General features: G+C 37.5%; 2 protein-coding genes across 2 annotated transcripts; one reads left to right on the top strand and one right to left on the bottom strand.

Moving 5' to 3' along the window:
• Positions 1-2,124: 2,124 nt before the first annotated feature.
• On the bottom strand, positions 2,125-14,025 carry qars1 (glutaminyl-tRNA synthetase 1). Its single transcript, XM_038271476.1, has 23 exons — positions 13,841-14,025; positions 13,453-13,603; positions 13,216-13,325; positions 11,929-12,004; positions 11,782-11,846; positions 11,634-11,687; positions 11,493-11,556; positions 11,328-11,402; positions 10,922-11,007; positions 10,744-10,830; positions 10,555-10,654; positions 9,008-9,086; positions 8,681-8,920; positions 8,510-8,602; positions 8,273-8,410; positions 7,250-7,337; positions 6,994-7,140; positions 6,808-6,909; positions 6,628-6,720; positions 5,873-6,000; positions 5,719-5,785; positions 2,727-2,852; positions 2,125-2,618 (listed from the first exon to the last, which is right to left on the bottom strand). Exons 1-23 carry the CDS (start codon positions 13,949-13,951, stop codon positions 2,568-2,570), a joined length of 2,331 nt encoding a protein of 776 aa, XP_038127404.1. The 5' UTR covers positions 13,952-14,025; the 3' UTR covers positions 2,125-2,567.
• Positions 14,026-16,685: 2,660 nt separating this feature from the next.
• ogg1 (8-oxoguanine DNA glycosylase) lies at positions 16,686-18,709 on the top strand. The gene is made up of 7 exons (XM_038271359.1): positions 16,686-16,925; positions 17,014-17,330; positions 17,410-17,589; positions 17,739-17,917; positions 18,016-18,163; positions 18,237-18,286; positions 18,361-18,709. Exons 1-7 carry the CDS (start codon positions 16,816-16,818, stop codon positions 18,559-18,561), a joined length of 1,185 nt encoding a protein of 394 aa, XP_038127287.1. The 5' UTR covers positions 16,686-16,815; the 3' UTR covers positions 18,562-18,709.
• The last annotated feature ends 2,451 nt before the right edge of the window (positions 18,710-21,160 follow it).

Raw genomic sequence — 21,160 nt, 5'->3', positions numbered from 1 at the left:
GAGCAGCGATGATGGAAAGATCTATTTCTGTTAAAGGTGTTGATTTGTGGAATAAGCTTATTAGTGAGTTAAAAATAGCTGAAACTTATTCTATGTTTCATAGAAACCTTAAGGTCATTTTGATGAGTCTATGACAGTGGATAAGCTGATGTATAGCTGGTTTTGTTGCTCGTTTTCTGTGTATTGCTGAACATGGCTGAGTTATCTGAGAGTTGAATAAGTAATAATTTATTGAAAATGGAGGCAGATAATATAAGTGTTTACTTCTTTCTGCGTCTTTTCTTTCATTCATGATTTCAGTTCTCACCTATACAGGTCTTATGTTTTTTAATGAAATAAATAAAAAGTTGGCTATGGGAAGGAAAAGGGGTAAAATTAAAATATATTGTTAGATTTCCATTCTCTCCTGTTTTCCACTTTAAAGGTGTTGAACTATTTAAATCCATTATCTATCTAATCAACATGCATTTATTCATTTGTTTGTTAGACATTAAAAATTGAATCCATCCGTCAGTCCTTGAGTCATCAGTATATTCATCTATTTTCTTCATGCAGCCATGAATATATCATCCAACCAGCAATCTCATCTTTTTTTCCCCCCATTATTTATCCACCAATATATCTGAACATTGTCCAGCTGTCCATCTTTTGCTAACCTGTTTTTTTTTTTTTTTTTTTTTTTTTATCAATGATCCAGCCCTCATCCAACAGTGTGTTTTTTGCTGGTTCTACATCTCAAGCCTAACCACTGGCCAGGCTGGCTTAAATTTAAAATTAAATCCTAAATTCTGATTTCTATAATAAATAATGACAAGCTCTGAAAATTAAAATATAAAAACATGTTGGAAACCAAAAAGCAATTCCCACAAATGTATAAAAGGTAAGGAGAATGTAATACCGCTGATGTATTTACAGTTGTTCATATTAGGGATAAACAATGTCTATTACCAGGACAAAACATACATAAGCTGCCTAGACAGCAATGGGTTTGTCAACCATTGGTATCATACACACAGACTGAGGGTATATTCAGTGACCCCTGTTGCTTAATGCAGCAAAAAAATTCTAGAAGATAAAGAGATACTGATGTATTAAAAAATAATAAGTGTACTCATAATTGCAATAGACCAAATCTTCTTAAAGAGTGCTTGACATCTATCAATCTGGATAAGGTTTTTAAACCTATTTCTCAGGACCCAGAGAGTTATTTACAAATGGAAAAAAAGAAGCTAACCTTTTTTAATGACTGAACAACAAAACTGTTCCAATAGTGCATTTAGAGCCCACCCACAGTCATAACAGAACCATGCACAGTATCTAAATCATGGTAGACCTAGTTTGAGGTAAGTTTTCATAAACATTTAAGGGAGAGACCAGGGTGAAAAAAAGTATCAATATACTGTAGTTATACCAACAGTAAAACCAAGTGCAAGTGTCACTGCCTCTAGGTTGCTTTACTGCGTTTTGGACAAGGCCACTTACCATCTTTCATGGATTTACGAATTCTGTTTTTTACCTGAAACTAATCATTTTTGCCTTCAGTTTATGACCATAATCTCTAAGTATCGCATGTTAAGCAAGGGCAACCCAAAGCACACCAGTAGGTCTACACACAATGAGTCAGAGATGAAAAAAGTGGCCTAGTCAAAGTTCAGACTTAAATCTAAATACCTGCATTCCTTTAAATCTCTCATGGTAGAAACAGCTAAATCAAAACAGTTATTACAAAAGAAAAGAAACCTGATTGGTTTGGATAGTTTCTTTTCTTAAACAATTAAACAGTCATAAAACTGCAGTTTGGGTTTATTCAGGTTATGTGTAAAATAATACATTTAAAAAACTGAAAATTTAAGTGCAACAGGCTGCTATTTTCTATAAACATTTAACTTTACATAATCTATATAAAAAAATGTATATAATAAAAAAAAATGCAAAATCGGGCTCAGATTGTTTCCCATCCATATAAGATTCTAGAAAAACACGACACCCTTTTTTAAAATTTCATTTGATAAATATGAATATTACAGCTCCATCAATGAGAATGGTTCCTGAACAACCACCAAAAGCTGAATGACTAATTACTTAAAAAATGTGAAACATGCTCAGTAAATAATCAACAGACAATTTTTAAATCATATCAATTTTATTATTTGCTGTCCAAAAGGACCCCTGTGATTCTTAAGGAGGGATGGAATCACCTCGGTTACAAAGTCAAATATGGCATCCTGAGAGCATCCTCTTTTTGTAAAACCAGCTGTCTTAACATTTCCACATGAAGTCTGTTTTTGATCAAGTTGCTTACATACCAAAAGCAGATGCCAGCATAACGTGTAATTAGTTAGCGCTGCAGCAAAAACGGGAACACAGACCTTGAGGAGACACTGGCAGCCATAAGGCGGCTTCATATGCTTTTTAAAAAATGTTGCAGGAGACAATAAAAGGCAAATCATTTAAAGCACTCTCAGTTAGAGCTTCTGTGTTCTTGCTGATGTTACATAGAAGATGATGCAAACACAGTGGTCCAGTATCTAAAGGCTCATGGTGGAAGCGCAGCTGGACTGTGTCAATTAGATCTTCCCAGGGTCCTCTTTAAGTGTGACAGTTCTGTTAAAAATGAGCTGAAAGGGAAACAAATGCATATTATAATATGCTTTACTACAGTATTTAAAATATGGCTGCTAACCATTTAAAACCATTACAGAATTAAAGTGGATTTATTTTTTCACCTTGTCAGCCGTGCTGTCAGGGTCAAGGGAGAAGTAACCAACTCTCTCAAACTGGAATTTATCCAGAGCTTTAGCCCCCTTCACAGAGGTGTCCACTAAGGCACTGATGATCACCTGCAGGGAATTCTGAAGAGAAGAAAATAAGAGGAAGTAATAAGTAATCCCACTGATAATTTGTCACAGCTCATCTTGTGTCAAGCCCCAATATTGGTGACTTTCATTGGAACCTCATAAGAACTGACACAGTTGTAAAAAAAATGTGAAGCAGAAATATAATTCTACATGGTTTAAAATAAGTCTAAAAAGTTTGCAATTTAGCCTTCCTGAACCAAGTATTTGTCCAACCACTTCTATAGATTATTACAGTAATCCTACGTTAACATGCAGGCGATCTCAGCAGCAAAAAAGCGCCTGCTGCTTCATTTTTGATTTTTGTACACGTTAAGGTTAGACGCGCCTCAAGAGCATCTTTGATGCTCCTGAAGCACGTCCTGTAAAATGTGTACAGATATGTCTGATGCTTCTGTTGCTCCTGTGTTTAATTGTAGAGAGCGGCTTTGTTACATTTGCTGTGATAAGTGGGGAAAAACATAGTTTTAATATGTTTTATGCAAGAAAGTCCACCTCAAAACATTGTCTGTGCGGTCAGTTCATCACATAGACCTCCACATAGCGACGGTGCGTTGTCACTGGGAATCCCCAGCTGCAGCTGCCTCAGGCACAGTCACCTTTTGGGTTTTTTTCCATTAATGTTAGTGGCAGCCGGAAGTAGATGTTAGCATTTTTTTAGGTATGTGGTACAAACTGCAGGCACCCCAATAATAAAAGCAAACATATTTTGCCATCAGGTTTCGACATTTTAAAGGAATAGTACACCCAAAACATGATTAGCCTTCATTTTCTACTCACCCCCATGCTGAACAAAACTCTGGAGTACTTTTTTGATATCTCAAATGCATCTGGAGATCTGGGAGGCTTCTTGCTGTCTGCTGACATTCAAATAATGGAGGTGCCCAGCGCCCGAGACAGAAAGGTCCACAAAAGTCCACAAAAACGTGTCAATATTCCTCCATACTGCTCGTCCAATGTAATCCAAGTGTCCTGAGTGGGTAGCATCCAGAATTTACTCGAAACGAAGTCATTTAGAACGTTTTAGAGCCTAAACAGTAGTGTATAGGATTTCCTAATAGCGCCCCCATGCGCGCTCACGATTCTACGGAAGCCGGCAGACCAAACCGGAAGAAAGTGCGCATTCAGCGTCTGCTCTGCCGATAATGCAAGCGTAGAAGAAGAAATGTGCTGTTTACCTGTGCAAAGAAAGAAACAACGAAAGAAAAATGTCTGAGGACTTCAGCGTTGAGGAAGAGCATGAGTTCTTTGCCGAGCTGAATGCGCTGGTTTGGTCTGCCGGCTTCCGTAGAATCGTGAGCGCGCATGGGGGCGCTATTAGGAAATCCTATACACTACTGTTTAGGCTCTAAAACGTTCTAAATGACTTCGTTTCGAGTAAATTATGGACGCTACCCACTCAGGACACTTGGATTACATTGGACGAGCAGTATGGAGGAATATTGACACGTTTTTGTGGACTTTTATGGACCTTTCTGTCTCGGTCACCATAGACCTCCATTATTTGAATGTCAGCAGACAGCAAGAAGCCTCCCAGATCTCCAGATGCATTTGAGATATCAAAAAAGTACTCCAGAGTTTTGTTCAGCATGGGGGTGAGTAGAAAATGAAGGCTAATCATGTTTTGGGTGTACTATTCCTTTAAGTGAATTTAGGCATTAATAGACTGTTTCAGGGGAGTGATCATAGCACTCTGCATCAGCAGCGCTGTGTCCGTCTCCCTGCCAACTCCCAGATCAGCTTCCCTGATAGGGTGATGTGGCACGTCAAGCAGCATGCATTACATTTTCCAACTCCAGCATCTGCTGCTTGTGAAGTGCGTCACGTGCCATAGATGCTAAGAATTGCTGCTTTAACTGCTCAGATGCGTCATGATGCACTGCTCCTACTGCTCTACAAATGCTGCAGAACCTGTCAAACATAGACTTTGCATGTAAAGCGGCTGCTTCTGCTGCCCAAAAAGTGTGCAGTGGGAACGTAGCATAATACAGCATCCTGGCCGGACTTTGACTAGGGCATTTCCTGGCAACACTGGCTGGGCATTCAGGGTAGTTGTCCTGTTGTAGGTCCTGTTTCACGACCAACACCTCTCTTACCATGCTGCCTTGTATTTAGTTAATCCATTTCCCCTTTAATCGAACTGCTTTATTGTACCATATGAAGAAAATCATCCTCAAAGCATGATACTGCCACCACCTTGTTTAAATGAGTTAAGCAGCAGTAGCATTTTCCAGACTAGAAAACCTTCATCCACATATTTGCTGTGTCCCCAATATGACTGCACCAAGGATGTTTATCAGATTTCTCCCCTCACCAATAGCTTTCCACTGCCAAACTTTCATGGAGGACTGATTTATGGAGTGCAAAACTAATAGCTTTCATGTATAAAGGTTGAAAGCCATGATTTAATAGGTTTGCAGTTGTGCTTTATTCCTAGATTTTAAAATATTGATTTAGCAATTCTGTACCAGATGCTCAAAACTTGGAATTCTGGTTTATAAGCTAAGCTTGCTTTAAACCTGCTGGACAGTTTTATGTCTCACCTGTCAGTAGTTATCATTGGTCTTAATGAAGCTTTTTAATTCAGTGTTGTTGCCAAGCAAACCTCTGAGCTCCTCACAGAGCAGATTTATTCTGAGATTAAATCAAACATTGAGTCAGCTGTTCAATAAATAGGTCTACTATGCAGTCAACTGGTTGGACTGGATTTGTTGAAGTGTATCAGAGTGAAAGCAAAATGGTTAAATCTAAATCTACACCATTTTTACAACTTTGTGTCAGAGTATCACATAAATCCTATTAAGATATAATTAGAGTTAAAAGGGCCATAAAAAAAATGTCCCAGCAATCTACAGTCACTTACAGGATTGATGTCACTCAGGAAACCATTGGGCACTTCAGATGGATCCTCTGGATGTTTGTGCAAGAAACTACAAAAGCAGGGAGACTTTCTTAGTTATACAAGTTTTAAAGTCGACTGTGTTAGTTTTGGAAGGAAGTTGCGGTTTCTGGCTTACAGTCGTTCATAGAGTCGTACTTCACACACCAACGGCTGGCTGACCCAGTGGATAAAGGCCTTTGGTTTCTCTGCAGTGTCGGTGCTGCAGCAGGTCACCTCGAGCTCCACAACTTTACCTTTAGAGTCCTGAAAACAAGAATTTATTTAGATGTTGTTTTGAGTGACAGCTCAATTCCCATTTGGTGTTTTATCTCTTTATCCAAAAGCTGAACGATCTTGGAAGATAATGATATTGGTAAAGACATCTGTATTTTTAGGATGTATATGTCTTTATTTTCTACAAGGGGGTGAAGCGGTTGCAGCTTTCTGGCCGATCATCGATTCCCAGCCCTAAAAAGCCTGACATGCAAATCCCGATTTTGATCTATACTGATTTATTTTAATATCCACCACTGATTTTTTGTTACAAGATCACAAAACACCTTAAATATTTCCTAAAAGGCACCAATTAGTAAGTAACGTGAAATGATTTAAAATGTCTAAAATGACTTCCCAATATGAATCAAAGTTTAGAGCAATGCAGAGGTACATAAATTGGCTAGTTCAAGGGAGACCAAAGGTACCTTTTGCTGAAACTAAATGTGTCTTTAAGCTCATTATCACATAGGAGTGAAAGCTGAAAGGTTTTATTTAATTTTAATCCCTTTCATTTTATCCTTCTTTGACATTTAATACCAATAAAAGAGAAACACAAAAGTGAAACATTTAACTCTGTATTATAGGGGTAATAAACAAAACCACATAAATACTTACCTTGATGACTTTCTGGACAGAGATGACATACCCAGCATGTCTCAGGCCTACAGGCTGATCTGGAGTCAGGCGCTTATAGCCTTTCTCCATCACCTGCAAAAATCAACAAGTCCACAATGCAAGACCTCCATAAAGAACAGAATGATGGCGAAATGCTGCATTTGCTTTCATCGCTCTAACCTCTCTGAAGTCGCTCTGTTCAATAAAGATTGTGTTCGTAAAAGGAACAGTGTGGGAACCTTTGGCCTCATTGGCAGGAAAGTTTGGTACCCTTACATCAACCTGTGAGAGAAGAAGACCGTTAAATCAAACGCCATGTTTAAATCTTTAACACGTGTTCCTTCTTAGAAGATATTAATAGTGAACCTTTTTGTCCTGAGGAAGGTTTGTTATGGTGACTTTGAGGGGCTCCAGTACAGCCATGGCCCGAGGGGCGGAGTCATTCAGCACGTCTCTCACACACGACTCCAGAAGATGGGGCTCTGTTGTTGTCTGGGAAACTGTTACCCCAACCTAAAACACAGACTTTACTTTACTTACTATAAACAACCAGCACATTCTCTTTACATTGAGGTCCTTGTTGCTCTGTGCAGCAGACCAATAAGCCCTCCTTTCTGCATACCCTTGCACAGAAGTTGTTGATGGCTTCTGGAGGGAAACCTCTTCTCCTCAAGGCAGTCAGAGTGAAAAGTCTGGGGTCGTCCCAGTCTCTGCAAACGGACGCAGATAAGTTTACTGAGAGGTGCTCAGAATTACAATCACACACAGGCCTTTCAGATTATCAAGGTAAAAGAACTAAAAGTGTTATACAGAAGTTATCCTATGAGTAGTACCAGCTTCAAGTGATTTGTCTTCATAACTTTGAGAATATTCTAAGCAATTCAACTGATTGAACATCCAGCTATTTTTAATCACAAAGAATTTCTGTTGGCATTTTCTCATCTATATTGCATTTCATAGCTTTTGGAAAGGAAAGCCAATTGCTAAAGAATCAGAACTTCTGCAGTGAAAGCTTCCCTCCTATAAAAAGTTGTGTTAACTAATTGTATGTCATACATTTTCTAATAAAAAAAATCTGGTTTATTTTACCCTTACACTGTATTCATACAGGTTTCTACATTCTGTAAGTATTAGACTGAGATAAAAGTGATGATACATGTTAGCCACCATTTATTTGACATAAAGAAACCAAAGTGTGATGCAGCCACAGAAACTAGAAACACTGTAATTATTGCTATTTCAACTGTGAGAAAAATCAATGGATAGAGATAAACTGATGGACTGAAGACAAAAACAATTGTAAAAGGACAGATTAACAAGAGAAGATAGATAAGTGGATGAATAAGAGGAAAGAAAATGGCAACAAACTAACTGGGACAGATGGATTAGGATAAAAAATTTTTGTTTTTTAGATATTAGATAAGAGTAGTGCTGAAACAATTAATCGGATTAAACGATTATTGAAATAATCATTAACTAATGATCCTAATGATAAAATAAAATTGTAAAAAACCATACAACAAAAGATGCTTTTTTTTTTACATGATTTTCACGACCCGGTAAATCTGTAATATGAGCTCTGTTAGAATCAGAGCCAAAAACCCACAAAACCAAATTTAACATGAATAAAGGTGTGTGTCGTCACCTGACAACTCCATTTTCAACAAGTTTGATGATTTTTCTCTTGGATACAACGGTGTAAGTGAGGTTCAAGCGGCCATATTCCCACTGAACGGGGCAGTACACATCTAGGGCGTTACACAGCCAGTAATATGAGGAACGCCTAAAATCGCCGACCAAAAAGCAGAAAGACTTAATCAGACTGTTGGCTTCAAACTAAAGCCAAAACACAGATCAAAACAGATCAAAGGCTTTTACATACCTGGCCTGAAACTCTTTGGTACACAGTGAATGTGTTATGTTTTCAATGGAGTCACACAGACAGTGGGTATAGTCGTATGTTGGGTAGATGCACCTAAAGACAAAGATATAAAGCAGGTTAAATAATTCAAGTTAAAGAAATAAAGACTAATGCAGCTTAATGTTTGGCTACCATTCATCTCCTGTCCGGTGATGAGGCGTGTATTTGATTCGATATGCCACGGGATCCATCTTCCCGTCCTCCATTACCATCTTCATCCTGAGCGTGGCTTCGCCCTCTGAAAACATGCCCTTCTTCATCCTCTCAAACAACACCAAAGACTCTTCAACAGGCCGGTCCCTCCAAGGAGACGGAGGAACGTTGTGGCCTTTCAGTTCCTCACCCTTCTGGTGGCACACATATGCATGACCCCTAAAAAAAAAAGAAGAAAGCAGAGACCATCAGTTTAGGCCCTCCATCAAATCAAATGCATCTCGTTTGAATACAACATCCTCTTACCTGCGGATCAGATCCACAGCAAGGTCGTAGAGTTTCTGGAAGTTATCTGATGCATGTGTGACTTGGTACGGAGTGTAACCTGTGTGATATAGTAATATTTATAAGGAGCTGCTTAATATTCAGGTTTCTGTACGTTTTTCTTATAAAACTCTTGAGCTTTTCAAGACTTCAAAAAAAAAAAAGAGGGACACTGTGTTCAGGCTTCAATTTGGGACCTGGAAAAGCCACAGACTGATGGGAAAAAATATGATAGTGGGACATGTAACCTAGGCAACCTTCAGGATGTGACATTTCATCCTTTTTACTTTTTTTCCTCAATTCTTTGTGGAAATAGTGTCTTCTCAAGTATTCCTGTCTAAACCAGAACAATTCTTATCCTCAAAGGAAAGCCAGGACCTTCATGGGTTGTTCCAAACAAAGCAAATCTATCCTTTGTGTCAATATTTCAATTTTGTATGCCAGACTATGGTTAAGATAATATTTTTCATGTTTTAATTTTGTTCCAAGTGATATTTCAATGGTTATAGGTCGTCAGAAGATTTCCAAAGGCCTTCCGGGGCAGTTTCTCCTTACTAAGTGTGAAACTCAAGGGATTATATGGCAATAAAGTCAACAGTTTCCCCGTGACGTTTACAAAACACCTGACTGAAACTTTTCCTTAATGAGAAATTGACTGAATGGGTCCAAAAAAAGTTAAAGGAAAGGTCTTTGGTTTGTCTTTATCAGTAGAGAAAGTTGTGCAAAATGTGAAATGAGGATGTTTCTCTGTGAACTTCTAAAAGATATTTTAATTCTACCTTGTTCTATCCGAATATGCTGGAAAAATGTTGCAATCAATCCAGTGTTAGTTCATTCTGCCATTACTCTTATATTCTGCCCTTTTTTTGGATCTAAACCCTTATTACATTCCGCATCAAAACCTGTACTAGACACTGCTCTGTCTCTTTGTTGTTCCTCAGAATAACTCAGTTCACAGAGAGCGCCATGAGGAGTGATCCCAGTTTTTCTACTGTTTGCTAAAATCCTTAGAAGTGAGGAATGAGTTACTGATGTTTCCAGACTGACAGTTAAACTACAATTACTGTGATACTTTGATGATTTTGACTGAGAAAAATAAATCACGTGAATGTCAAGACTTTCATGCAGTTTCTAGAAAGCCAATAACTATTCAATAATATTATCACTAAATACTCATTATTTTTCTTTAATCTTAGCAAAAACTGTGTTATCCATATTTCATTTCAGTATGTTTTTTTTTTTTTACATAAATGTATCTTTTATCAGTAAATTAACAAATAATAGATTTGTGCTTTGATTAAACTATAGTTTAGTGATCTTTTTTATCTTTTATTATTAGGTTGATTAAAGTGTGGGCATTTTGGATTAATTCACTGATTGGTTGGTTAAAGAAATAAGAAAAGAAGGAAGAACATAAGAATATATTTTTTTCCTACACAACTTTCTTTTACAAAACCAATTGAGGAAAACATTTTAAAAACATTCTAGACTTGTGTGTTGAATCTGGTAAAATGGTCAGTGAAACGCACCCAGCCACTCCACCATGTCTCTGATGGCAGTGAAGTACTTCTCCTCCTCCTTCTCAGGATTGGTGTCATCATACCTCAGGAAACAAATACCATCGTTTGCCTGCAGAAAGAGATCAGATTCAGAGAAACAGCTATAGAGACGCTTAACTTGCCTTTAAGAAAAAGCAAACAGGACAGATAGCCACGTACCTTGGCGTAACCAAAGTTAAAATTGATTGCTTTGGCATGTCCGATGTGAAGGATACCATTAGGTTCAGGTGGAAAACGAGTACGGATCTGAAGCAATTAAAGCAGATACAACTCAGTACTAAAGGCCATTTAAAGTGGAAGCTGATTGCTTTGTTGACAACATGGCTGAAGTATATACCTGCCCGCCAGTGATCTCCAAGTGCTTCTTAAGGAGCTCCATAGTTTTTGGAGTGACAACATAACCTTCGGTTGTGTAGTTTTCTCCTGTAAAATGCCAAGAAAGAAAAGCCAGACTATAAAAAAAAAATGACCCTGTACTCCACCTTCAAATGTTACCAATATGCAGATAAAGCACCTCAACACATCAGAAATAAAAATACAATATGTGGTGTAAACAGGGAAGTATCTTTTCCTGTCTAAAAGGGTCCAGATGATCAATCAAATGTGGTGAATAATTAATATGTTTTGACTACTGACATGAAGAATTTTACCACCAGCATTTTACAAATGCTCATGTTGACAGCTATGGTTTAGGTAAACACAGATGACCTGATTGGTTCTTCATCTAAACCTTTACCTCTCACCTGGTTTATGAAACTTCAGTGCCTCTCCTCTGAGCTGCTCCATCAGAGACCTTCCCTCCACAAAATTTGCATCACCTTTACAAATAAATAAAGTGATAAAAATGAACAACTACAATCAAATTCAAAAAGGTTTAAAACACTTTGGTCTACTTTGCAGCAGCTCACCATTCACTGCCGCCTCCTCTTTTTTCACCTTCACATCAGTCTCTGCCACCTTTGCTTTTTGCGCCTGCAGAAACAGCAAACTTTTGCAGGACCCACTCAGGAAGTGAGATCTGTGTTTGTAGATTGTAATGGATTTCTTACCTTGGGTTTCTTCTCCAGATCCGCCTCCGTCTTTGGCCCCAACAGGTGCAGAACCTTTAAGATCAAGGAGAGAGCTTATGATATCACCCGTTGACACCTAAAACAACACCACTTCAGCTTGCAAAAAAAGAATCTTTTTCATGCATACCTGCACGTCCACTTCATTTTTAATCACCTTCCCGTCAGCCCACTTTAAAGCAGATCGTGCTTCACCTGGAACAGCCACAAATTTTCTGTGTGTTTCTCTTCGGTTTTAATGACTGCACTAACGATGAAGCCAAATGTGAGTTCATACCCATTAGCAGTCCCATGTTGAAGCGGTACCTCTCCTTTATCAGCTGCTCTTTGTGCGTCTTGATGACAGATTCAACCTGCAATGGCATTCTACTGTCACTCAACACACCATGGCTGGTTAGCAGAGGCAGATTTTCCCTGCTTTGCAGACATTTTCAGATCTCTTCACTCCTAATTTTGTCACAGAGCAACCACTAACTTTGATCTATTTAATTGGACTGCTTTCGATAGACCGACACAATTCTAGAGGAAAAAACTATGCACTGTTTTCCAATGTTTTTTCCGTTTAAAAATTTAAAAGATGATTCAAGCATTGGTATTTATTCCCTATGTGTTATTAATGCTTTGTAGAATTTCCTTCTGCTGCTTTAGCTTTCCCAGCTTCGCACATCTACAGATTTCGCTTTTTGTCCCTTCCTCTTTCTAAATCTAATTCAGATCAGCCAGATTGAAAGGCACAAATCTAAGCATTAAATGTATACTCTAAGATGGACTTCAATTAGACTGTAAAAATACACAGATGTGTTGTTTTTTTTGCTGGCATCTATATCCATCAGTCTATTGGCGAGAGGTGGGGTACACCCTGGACAGGTTGCCAGTCCATCGCAGGGCAACACAGAATCAAACAAGATAAACAATTCATGCACACACACACACACACACACACACACCTAAGGAGAATTCAGAGAAGCCAATTACCCTAATAGTCATATTTTTGGATGATGGGAGGAGTACCCGGAGAGAACCCACGCCTTGTCAGGGAGACCATGCAAACCTTCTTGCTGCGGCACCATCTCTACTTCTTTAAAAGCAAATTATCCTAAATAATTTTATTGACTATCGGGGTGAATGTTTAAGGTTTGTGTCCAGGTACAAAGTGACCAGTCACTATTTACTAAATTACACACAGAGGGACTGTATCTACTAATTACATCATCTCTGATATTCATTGATTGCAGTACATTTATTAAGGGGCATCGGGATAAAAGGGGCTCAACACAAATCCCTCCTACAAACTTCAAATTGCATCTTTATATGGATTTTATTTATGTTTGTTATTATTTTACATTTTATAGATTAACTTTAATCCTTTCTGTTCAGCACATCGGTTAGTGCCTGCTGTTAATAAAGTGCCATATCAATAAAGTTAGTTCACAATTATATACTACTTTTTGGCCCATCACATCACAATAGAATACATATAAGCTTGTGGGTTTAGTGTGGAAAAGTATATGATTATATCCGAGAGGCAGACTTGTTCACAAACAGTGGGAGACTATGTCCTTACTGCATCCTCAATCTGCTCCGGAGTTATGACCACACCAACACCACATGCTTCATCAAACTCCTTCTGACTGATTGGATCCGCAGGATGACTTTTGACAAAGTCTAAAGCAGCTGCAAAAAAAAAAAAGAAATTCTATGTATATTTGATGTGGATAAGAAGAGGAACATGAAAGCAATCAGCATTGACCTCAGGGTTCATCACACAAACAAATGCATGTCAGAAATGTCAAAAAATTACCTGCAAGTTGTAGCTCTGAGCAGATTTTTCTCTGAGCGATGCAGTCTGAGAGAAATGTCAGCCGTTTGTTGTCTTTGAGGCGAGAAGCCATGCTGTAGAGCAAAGTGCCCATGGCCTTATCCACACCAGATGCCCCATGGACACGTTGAGCCTGTCAAAATCAAATCATAAAACACATTTTTCCCTTTCAAACAAATAAACATACACATGGGATGCGACCTAAGAAACACGGAAATTAATATATTTAAATCAGGCTACTCATGTTAAAAATGAAAGTAGTGTCCATGTTTACTTTTACAGTCAATTTCGAAAGTAACTATATTGAGTCAGGTGGTCTCAACAGCGATGTGTCACTATCATTTTCCCAGTTTCACCGGTGAGTTCCTACCTGAATTACCGCCTCCTTCAGGGAAGAACTCAGAGCTTCATTTTTTAATGTTTCCTTCGCTTTCTGCTCGCTCAACCCAATAGAGGTGAAAAGTGACAAAGTATCTGCCATTAGTCCACGTTACAAATAAGAACTACACAGACCCAGCGCCGCCACACACACTGCCCGGAAGAGCGAAAGAGCGACTTCCTGTCCAACCCAAATGAAACCTAAAGGAGCGCATGGAATTGACCAATCAGGGAAGAAATTTTATTTAGTTGACAACCTATTAACCAATCAGCAGTTTGTTGATATCTGCGAGGGCGGGGTTTACAGAATTAGAGTGATGTTGCATCAGATTGATATTTTGGTGTAGTAGAAATTTGTAAAGGATGATAAATTAATAATAATAGTATTATGTAAATTAAAAAAAAATCCTAATGACAACAAAGAAGTGCAGATTAAATTTACAGGTAAAAAGTTTTTTCCCCCCTCTAATCCAGTGTAACATTTTTGTTGTCCGTCATTTTCAATGTTAACTCCGAGAAAGTTTTGATGGCTCTGTTATAGGAGGGTCCGCTCAATTTACAAGCCGGCGCTGAAACCGATCAAGGGTTCAAACTATCCAGTTTTGATTTAACATACCAAAAAAACAACGAAAAAAAAGTTTACTTAAGCCAATAATCTACCATTTTGATTAAATTCCTTGATTAAAAAAAGAAAAAAAAAAAAAAAAAAAAAAAAAAAATATATATATATATATATATATATATATATATATATATATATATATATATATATATATATATATATATATATATATATATATATATATATATATATATATATATATATATATATATATATATATATTTTGGACTAATGGCAGATATAAAAAAATATATATATATATATATATATATATATATATATATATATTTTTTTTTTTTTTAGTTTATTTTTTTTTTTTAGTTTTGGCATCCAAACCTTGGATGTTAAAATCAGTGCGAGGAGTAAAGACTTGCCTGGATGGTCAAAAGATAAACACTGTGTGCATCAGAAAAGCAGCAGAAAATCAGATATTTGAAAATTCTAATACTAATTCTAATACAATGGCATCAGAATACAAAGAGTAATATTGTTCGCTGTGCACAGGGATACAGCAGGATATTAATTTCTACAACAGGGCAAAATCGGTTTGGAAATGATTTGAAAGCCTCAATGCAATGTTAAAGGATAAACAAACCTAATTAATGATTAACAATTTCGGGGACTTCCTGGACCTGCTGCAAATATCTAGGTAGCAGATACTGCAACAATGATCTCTAGAGATATGACTGAGTTGTTAAACATTAAACCATTTGTTCTTATCCCAATCATGTGTGATCTCTTTAGACATATAGGTTGACACCAACCTTTTCTCTTTTTCTTCCATTTATTTCCAGTAGGCTGTATGCTGGCATAGTTGAAAAGTTCCTTAATATTCTTAATACATTAAATTACTTCCCCTTAATTTTTTTGGGTAAAAAAACATTGAAGTAGTTCAACACAGCTTTATGTGACCACAAGTTACAATTATCGGAAAATATTTTTTAAATAGAAACCATAAAACAACTATATCCGATAAATCTTTAAACAAATTCAGTTTTTCCTAAGAATATGAAGGACAAAACATCAAAAAATGAGCCACAAATTCCAACTGCCCACACTGGCGCCATCCACCTGAGATCTACTTATCATTTCTGTATATGCCACCAGTCAAATGCCCCTTTCTTAATCTTCATTTAAATTGATAATTTCTACAGGATGTTATAAAAAAAAAAACTGCCATTTTTTTTTTTATCGAAGGCTAAGCTAAAATAATGTCTTCCCTTTAGACTCCTATTCATTTTGCCAATGCTGGTTAAAAAGCTCCTTAAAGATACTCAAATAAACAAGTTTTCCTAAGGAGCATCGTCACAAATTCCATTCTTAAGAAGAGATTCCTTGAGTGATCTGCAATCTGATATCACTCCAGAGGGGGTTGGAATCAATCAGAAACCTGCAGATTCAGTTTTATGAAGGCTGCATAGAATTTCCAACATAAAGCCAGGCTCTATGTGAAAACCAATCTATAAAAAACCTGCAGTGGCAGAAGAGTCAGAATGAATAAAATATGTTATTTTATTCCAGGCCCATTTCAACCACCAACTAAGTAGAATACACAGAGTAACAATTAGTGATCAGAATAAACAACAAAAAAAAAAAAAAACACATAAAAAAACACAACAATATACTGGACTTTGTTTCCAGGCTGCTCAATAGCGCAGCGGATATCACTGCTGCCTTGCAGCAAGAAGGTTGTGGTTTTGATTCCTGGCCCGGGGTCTTTCTGCATGGAGTTTTCACGTTCTCCCTGACCATGCGTGGCTTCTCTCCAGGTACTCCTGCTTGCACTTTGTTTACATGTTTGAAGATGTTTCGCTTCCCATCCAGGAAGCTTTGGTCCACTTTTTTGGATTGTTTTTTTTTCTTGTTTTTTAAAAAACTTTTTTGGAATCACTATGACCTGGATGACAGAGAATGTTAACCAGCACAGTGACTGGGATACTTCACTTGATGGTCAGAAATAAATCTGCTTCCTAACCTAGAATCATTGGATCCATCAGTAAAATAAATAAATAAATAAATAAATAAATAAATAAATAAATAAATAAATAAATAAATAAATAAATAAATAAATAAATAAATAAAATTAATTTGCTTTTCCTTCTGCTTGAGGTAAACATTATTATTCAGTATTCAGGGCTTTTCTTGGAGACAGTGTATGCAGACAGACCCTGTCAAACTTTGAGCACTTTAGCCAGGACCTTCACCGGATGACGGGTAAGGAGCAGATCCATTCTTTCGTTACGCGTAAATGCGTTTTTCTGTCTGTTGTAAGCTGTTAGATTAATAGTTCAGCACAGATCGTGTATAAGTACCCCAATTATTATTTTTTTTTAGCTCAAATAAGGATGACCAGACATGCAGTTTTCTCTTCAGGGGCCAAAATGTGGAGATCTTTGCAGTGCGCAAAGTCAGAGCTGCGTTTGGATCTCACCCTCGCTTGTGGACAGACTTTCCGGTGAGGGTTTACAGTTGACTCATAATGAAACGCAACTTCTGGTTTTAATCTATGCTTTTATTTTAAGCCACATCTCATTGATTTATAGCTGGAGGGAAACGTCTGAGGGGCATTGGACTGGAGTGATAGGGGGGCGTGTGTGGACCCTCACCCAGACTGAAGACACTCTTTGGTACTATTTGTATAAAAACCAGGATGCAGCTGGTGGGAAAAACAAACCCAAGAAGAAAGACACTCCAAGGAGTGATGAGGAGGAGACACAGTCTGCCACCTCCTCACAGGATGCTGAGGTGGAAGCAGAGATGCTGAGAGACTACTTCCAGCTGCATGTGAAGTTGGGGGATCTATACAGGGAGTGGGGTGCAGCAGACTGCCACTTTAAGGAGATATCTGACATATTTACAGGTCAGAGTGTTTGTTTTATGCAAATTACTTCTTTAACAATAAATCAAGACTAAACATGCATTTCTTGATCTTTTTGCAGGTGTGCGAATGCTGCGTCAGGATCCCACAGAATGCCTCTTTTCATTCATTTGCACGTCCAACAACCACATCTCCCGTATTCAGGGTATGGTGGAGAGATTGTGTCAGGCTCTGGGTGCACCTCTCTGCCAGCTGGATCAAACCTTCTACCATGACTTTCCTACACTTTCTACTCTTGCAGGTCCATGAAACTGTAATAAAAATAGCACGCATATTTTAAATTCATGGCACGACTTTTCTCCACCCCACTAAACACATTATTTTCAGCAGCCATCTAAAGGGTTATGTATGTATAATGTGTTGTATGTATGTTGTTCTTCTGTTGTCCAGAGAGCCGTGTAGAAGAACGTCTCAGGGATCTTGGCTTCGGTTACAGGGCTCGGTTCCTTCAGCAGAGCGCAAAGCAGATCCTGGACACCAACGGACTCCAGTGGCTTGATAGTTTACGGAATGTTCCGTATCCGGAGGCCCGTGAGGCTCTGCGGACCCTCCCTGGTGTTGGCACCAAGGTATAATGGAAGGAAAACATGTTTGCCCCTTTCATTTGATTGATATTACTTTGAAGAGAAGATATGAAGACATTGGGTGATAAAAGTTTCTGTTTTAGGTGGCAGACTGTGTTTGTTTGATGTCTCTGGATAAATCCGAGGCTGTACCTGTGGACACGCATGTTTGGCAGATTGCTAAGCGGGACTATAAATACACTGCTAATAATGGACAAAAGACTCTTACTGAAAAAGTTCACAGAGATATTGGTTAGTTTTAGACACACATGCACATAATCCCATCCTTTAAGAAAACAACATTTAATCAACCTTTTCTCTGCAGGAGATTTTTTCAGAAAGCTGTGGGGACCATATGCAGGTTGGGCCCATTCGGTAAGTGCCATTGTCCATCAAGCTTCTGTTTCTTTCACAGTGGATCTACTGTTACCACCCACTCCCTGTTTTAGGTTTTATTCTGCGCTGACCTCAAGAGATTCCAGAACCTCAAAGAAATAAGCTTGAAACAGCCGAAGAAAGAAGAAGAGCATGAAGAAAAGTGTAAGGAGATAAAAATAAAAAGAGAGTTTGATGGACAGGAAAAGAAAACGAAATCCAAGTCAGAACGTCAGAAGAAGGCAAAGATGTCCGTCAAGACAGAGGAGGTGTGAGACAAGAAACCTGGATCTGATCAGATCAAAATGCACTGGAATGACTGTTAACAAACTCAATGGAAATCAATTTACTCTCAATGTATGTTTGTAGGTTTTTACTTTAAATCTGCCTTTTTTTTTTTTTTTTTAGGATCAGTTCAGAACTGTAAAAAAAAAAAGTACAATTATTTTACATGAATAAAATAAGTTTTATTTTTTTTAAAGATAACAGCCTATGTATTTATATGAACAAACAAAAAAATAATTTTCTTTTATTATTTTCCAGGTTGAGATGGGTATGGATATACTGTATGTTTGAGTTTTCTACAGTTTATCACTGATTTTATTCCCTAAAACAGTGATTCTGAATCTGGACTCTCCATTGGAGTTGTGTGTGGTCTTGAGATCCTCAATAATAAACTCAAACAGCACTCGAAGTCACAGACCTCCGCCACATAGCCAATTTCCCCCTACATATTGTGACTTCCTTAAGTTATTACTTCTATTCACACAATCTTTAAAAAATTGTCTGGGTCCAGAGGAGGTTTGCCAAAATTTGATTACAGTCACAATACGCACCTCAGAAAATTTCAGCAAATTCCATTCAGAACTTTTTTATAAACGGACAAACCAATGGTAATGAAAACATAACCTCTGAGTACCGCTCAATGCTTTTCTCTCTTTTTTTACCTATTTTTTACAGAATAAATTTTACAGGTCTCTTCCAGCGTAAATTAGAATATAACAGAAATGCTAACATCTTTACCTCTGTATTTCTAATTCATCTGTTTTTTTTTGTTGTTTTTTTTTACTACGCACACCACCTTAAACAGGTTCTGTTTTTATAATGGTAACCCTCAGTCACTTATATTGTGCCTGGTTCTGCTGCAGGTCCATTTCAAGAGGCTCTTCCCTCATTCAAATTGGAATTTATGTGTCCAACTCTTATAGTATTAATACATCATGCTGAGTTTACTTGTTCTCATATTTTTATAAATATGGTCATTAACTGGATGTCTTTGTTTTAAAAAGTGGCTTAGTCCATCTTTAGGGGGGAGACACTTTAAAAGTCTATTTTAATTAAATGTTTCTTGCTTAAATTTTTTTAAGTTTTTGAACATTGGAAGGATTAATCTTTAAATATGTAGGTTCATTCATAAAATTAACCTCCAGATGGCAGCACACATTGATCTCTAGAATTACACTGGGTGTATGGTTTTGTCAGCTTTTATTTATTTTAACAAAATTCTGCTTTTTCTTGGTAAGAGTGCCAACGTCATAAAAAAATGTGATGCATGTGGTGAAGAACCTGAGGAAGATGGCCACAGAAGGCAAAAGCAGTGGGTGCTTTCTCAATTTATTCCTGGATCTGAGTTGTAATTTTTCATATGTTGGCTGATAAAAAGCAGACTGACTGAGGGCCAAAGTGTCTGTATGTTTATCTATAGGCTCTTTCAGACTGTGTCAGCTGATCTTTTTATAGCAGGGGTAGCAGTTATCTGCTGTCAGTTCCTATCTCTTATGACGGCATGACCATGTCTCCCTGTCTCTGTCCCTGTGAACGAATGACAGAGCAACATTTTGGGTTTTATGCATAGAGAAGCTGTCACACTCTAATTTGTGCAATTGTTCCTGATGTGTCTTCAAGCTAAAAGAGGCCTAGTTTGGATGTGGCTGTTCATCTGTGGATGCATGTGTCTTTCATCCATAGGATTGTTTTATTTGTGGAGCAGAGTGCAGTCATGTGAGTTAATGAAAATGTGAGTCAGCTTTCATCACCACTCAACTTCAGCTGGGCCGAAACTGGCTCAGCTTTGGGGCAGATTCACTGTGAAGGAAAAAATAAATACAAGAAAGAGAAGGGGGATAGGTCAGCATGTGCAGAAGGTAGGGACAATGGTGTTGGTGAAGGCAAAAAGAAGAGCACAACAACAGTGAGCTGTGCGTTACATAAGACATGCCTCGACTTGTGTTGCACCCTGAGGGGTGGCTCTGTTAAAAGGACATCTTATTGTTCCTACTTTCTCCAACAAGTCTGTCCTAGATTATGTGGTAATAATGCTAAGGTATTAGCACACCTTAAGATTTAAAAATTACCTCTACTCCATACAAACACTTTGAGAAACTCTTATGAGATTCCATTAAACTGAAAGGTCTCCATTTATTACCAGAAGTAGATAACAGCCAGCATAGTGAATCGGACGTGTTTACAGTCAGGTTCCCTTTAAAGTGGGTCATATGCAAAACTTCTTCTTTGCAAAGTTTTCATTTTAAACTTTGAACAATGTGTGACAATAAGGCTGCTTTTAACATTTTATTTTTATGATAAAAAATTAGGAAAAATAAAAGTAAATATATAAAATTATTTTGTTTTTTATTGCATCTACCTAAAATACATACTGTGGTTTGGCTTTTCATTTGAAAAAAAAAAAAATGTTTATTTTTATCACGTTGAACTATAAAGATATTCTAGAACATACACCAAACAGTTATTTTCAAATTCTTAAAAGACAAAAATCTTATTGTTATATCTATTATCACAGCTAATATCATGAATGATTATGATGACTAAAAAAAGTTTCTTTATTTTAATGCTTCTACCAATAATTCTGGCAAG

The sequence above is a fragment of the Cyprinodon tularosa genome, unplaced genomic scaffold (assembly GCF_016077235.1).
Source record: "Cyprinodon tularosa strain WSP-4 unplaced genomic scaffold, ASM1607723v1 ctg8, whole genome shotgun sequence".
Lineage (NCBI taxonomy): Eukaryota > Metazoa > Chordata > Actinopteri > Cyprinodontiformes > Cyprinodontidae > Cyprinodon > Cyprinodon tularosa.
Note: the sequence above shows the minus strand (reverse complement) of the source record. Positions and strands in the feature narration are given on the sequence as shown.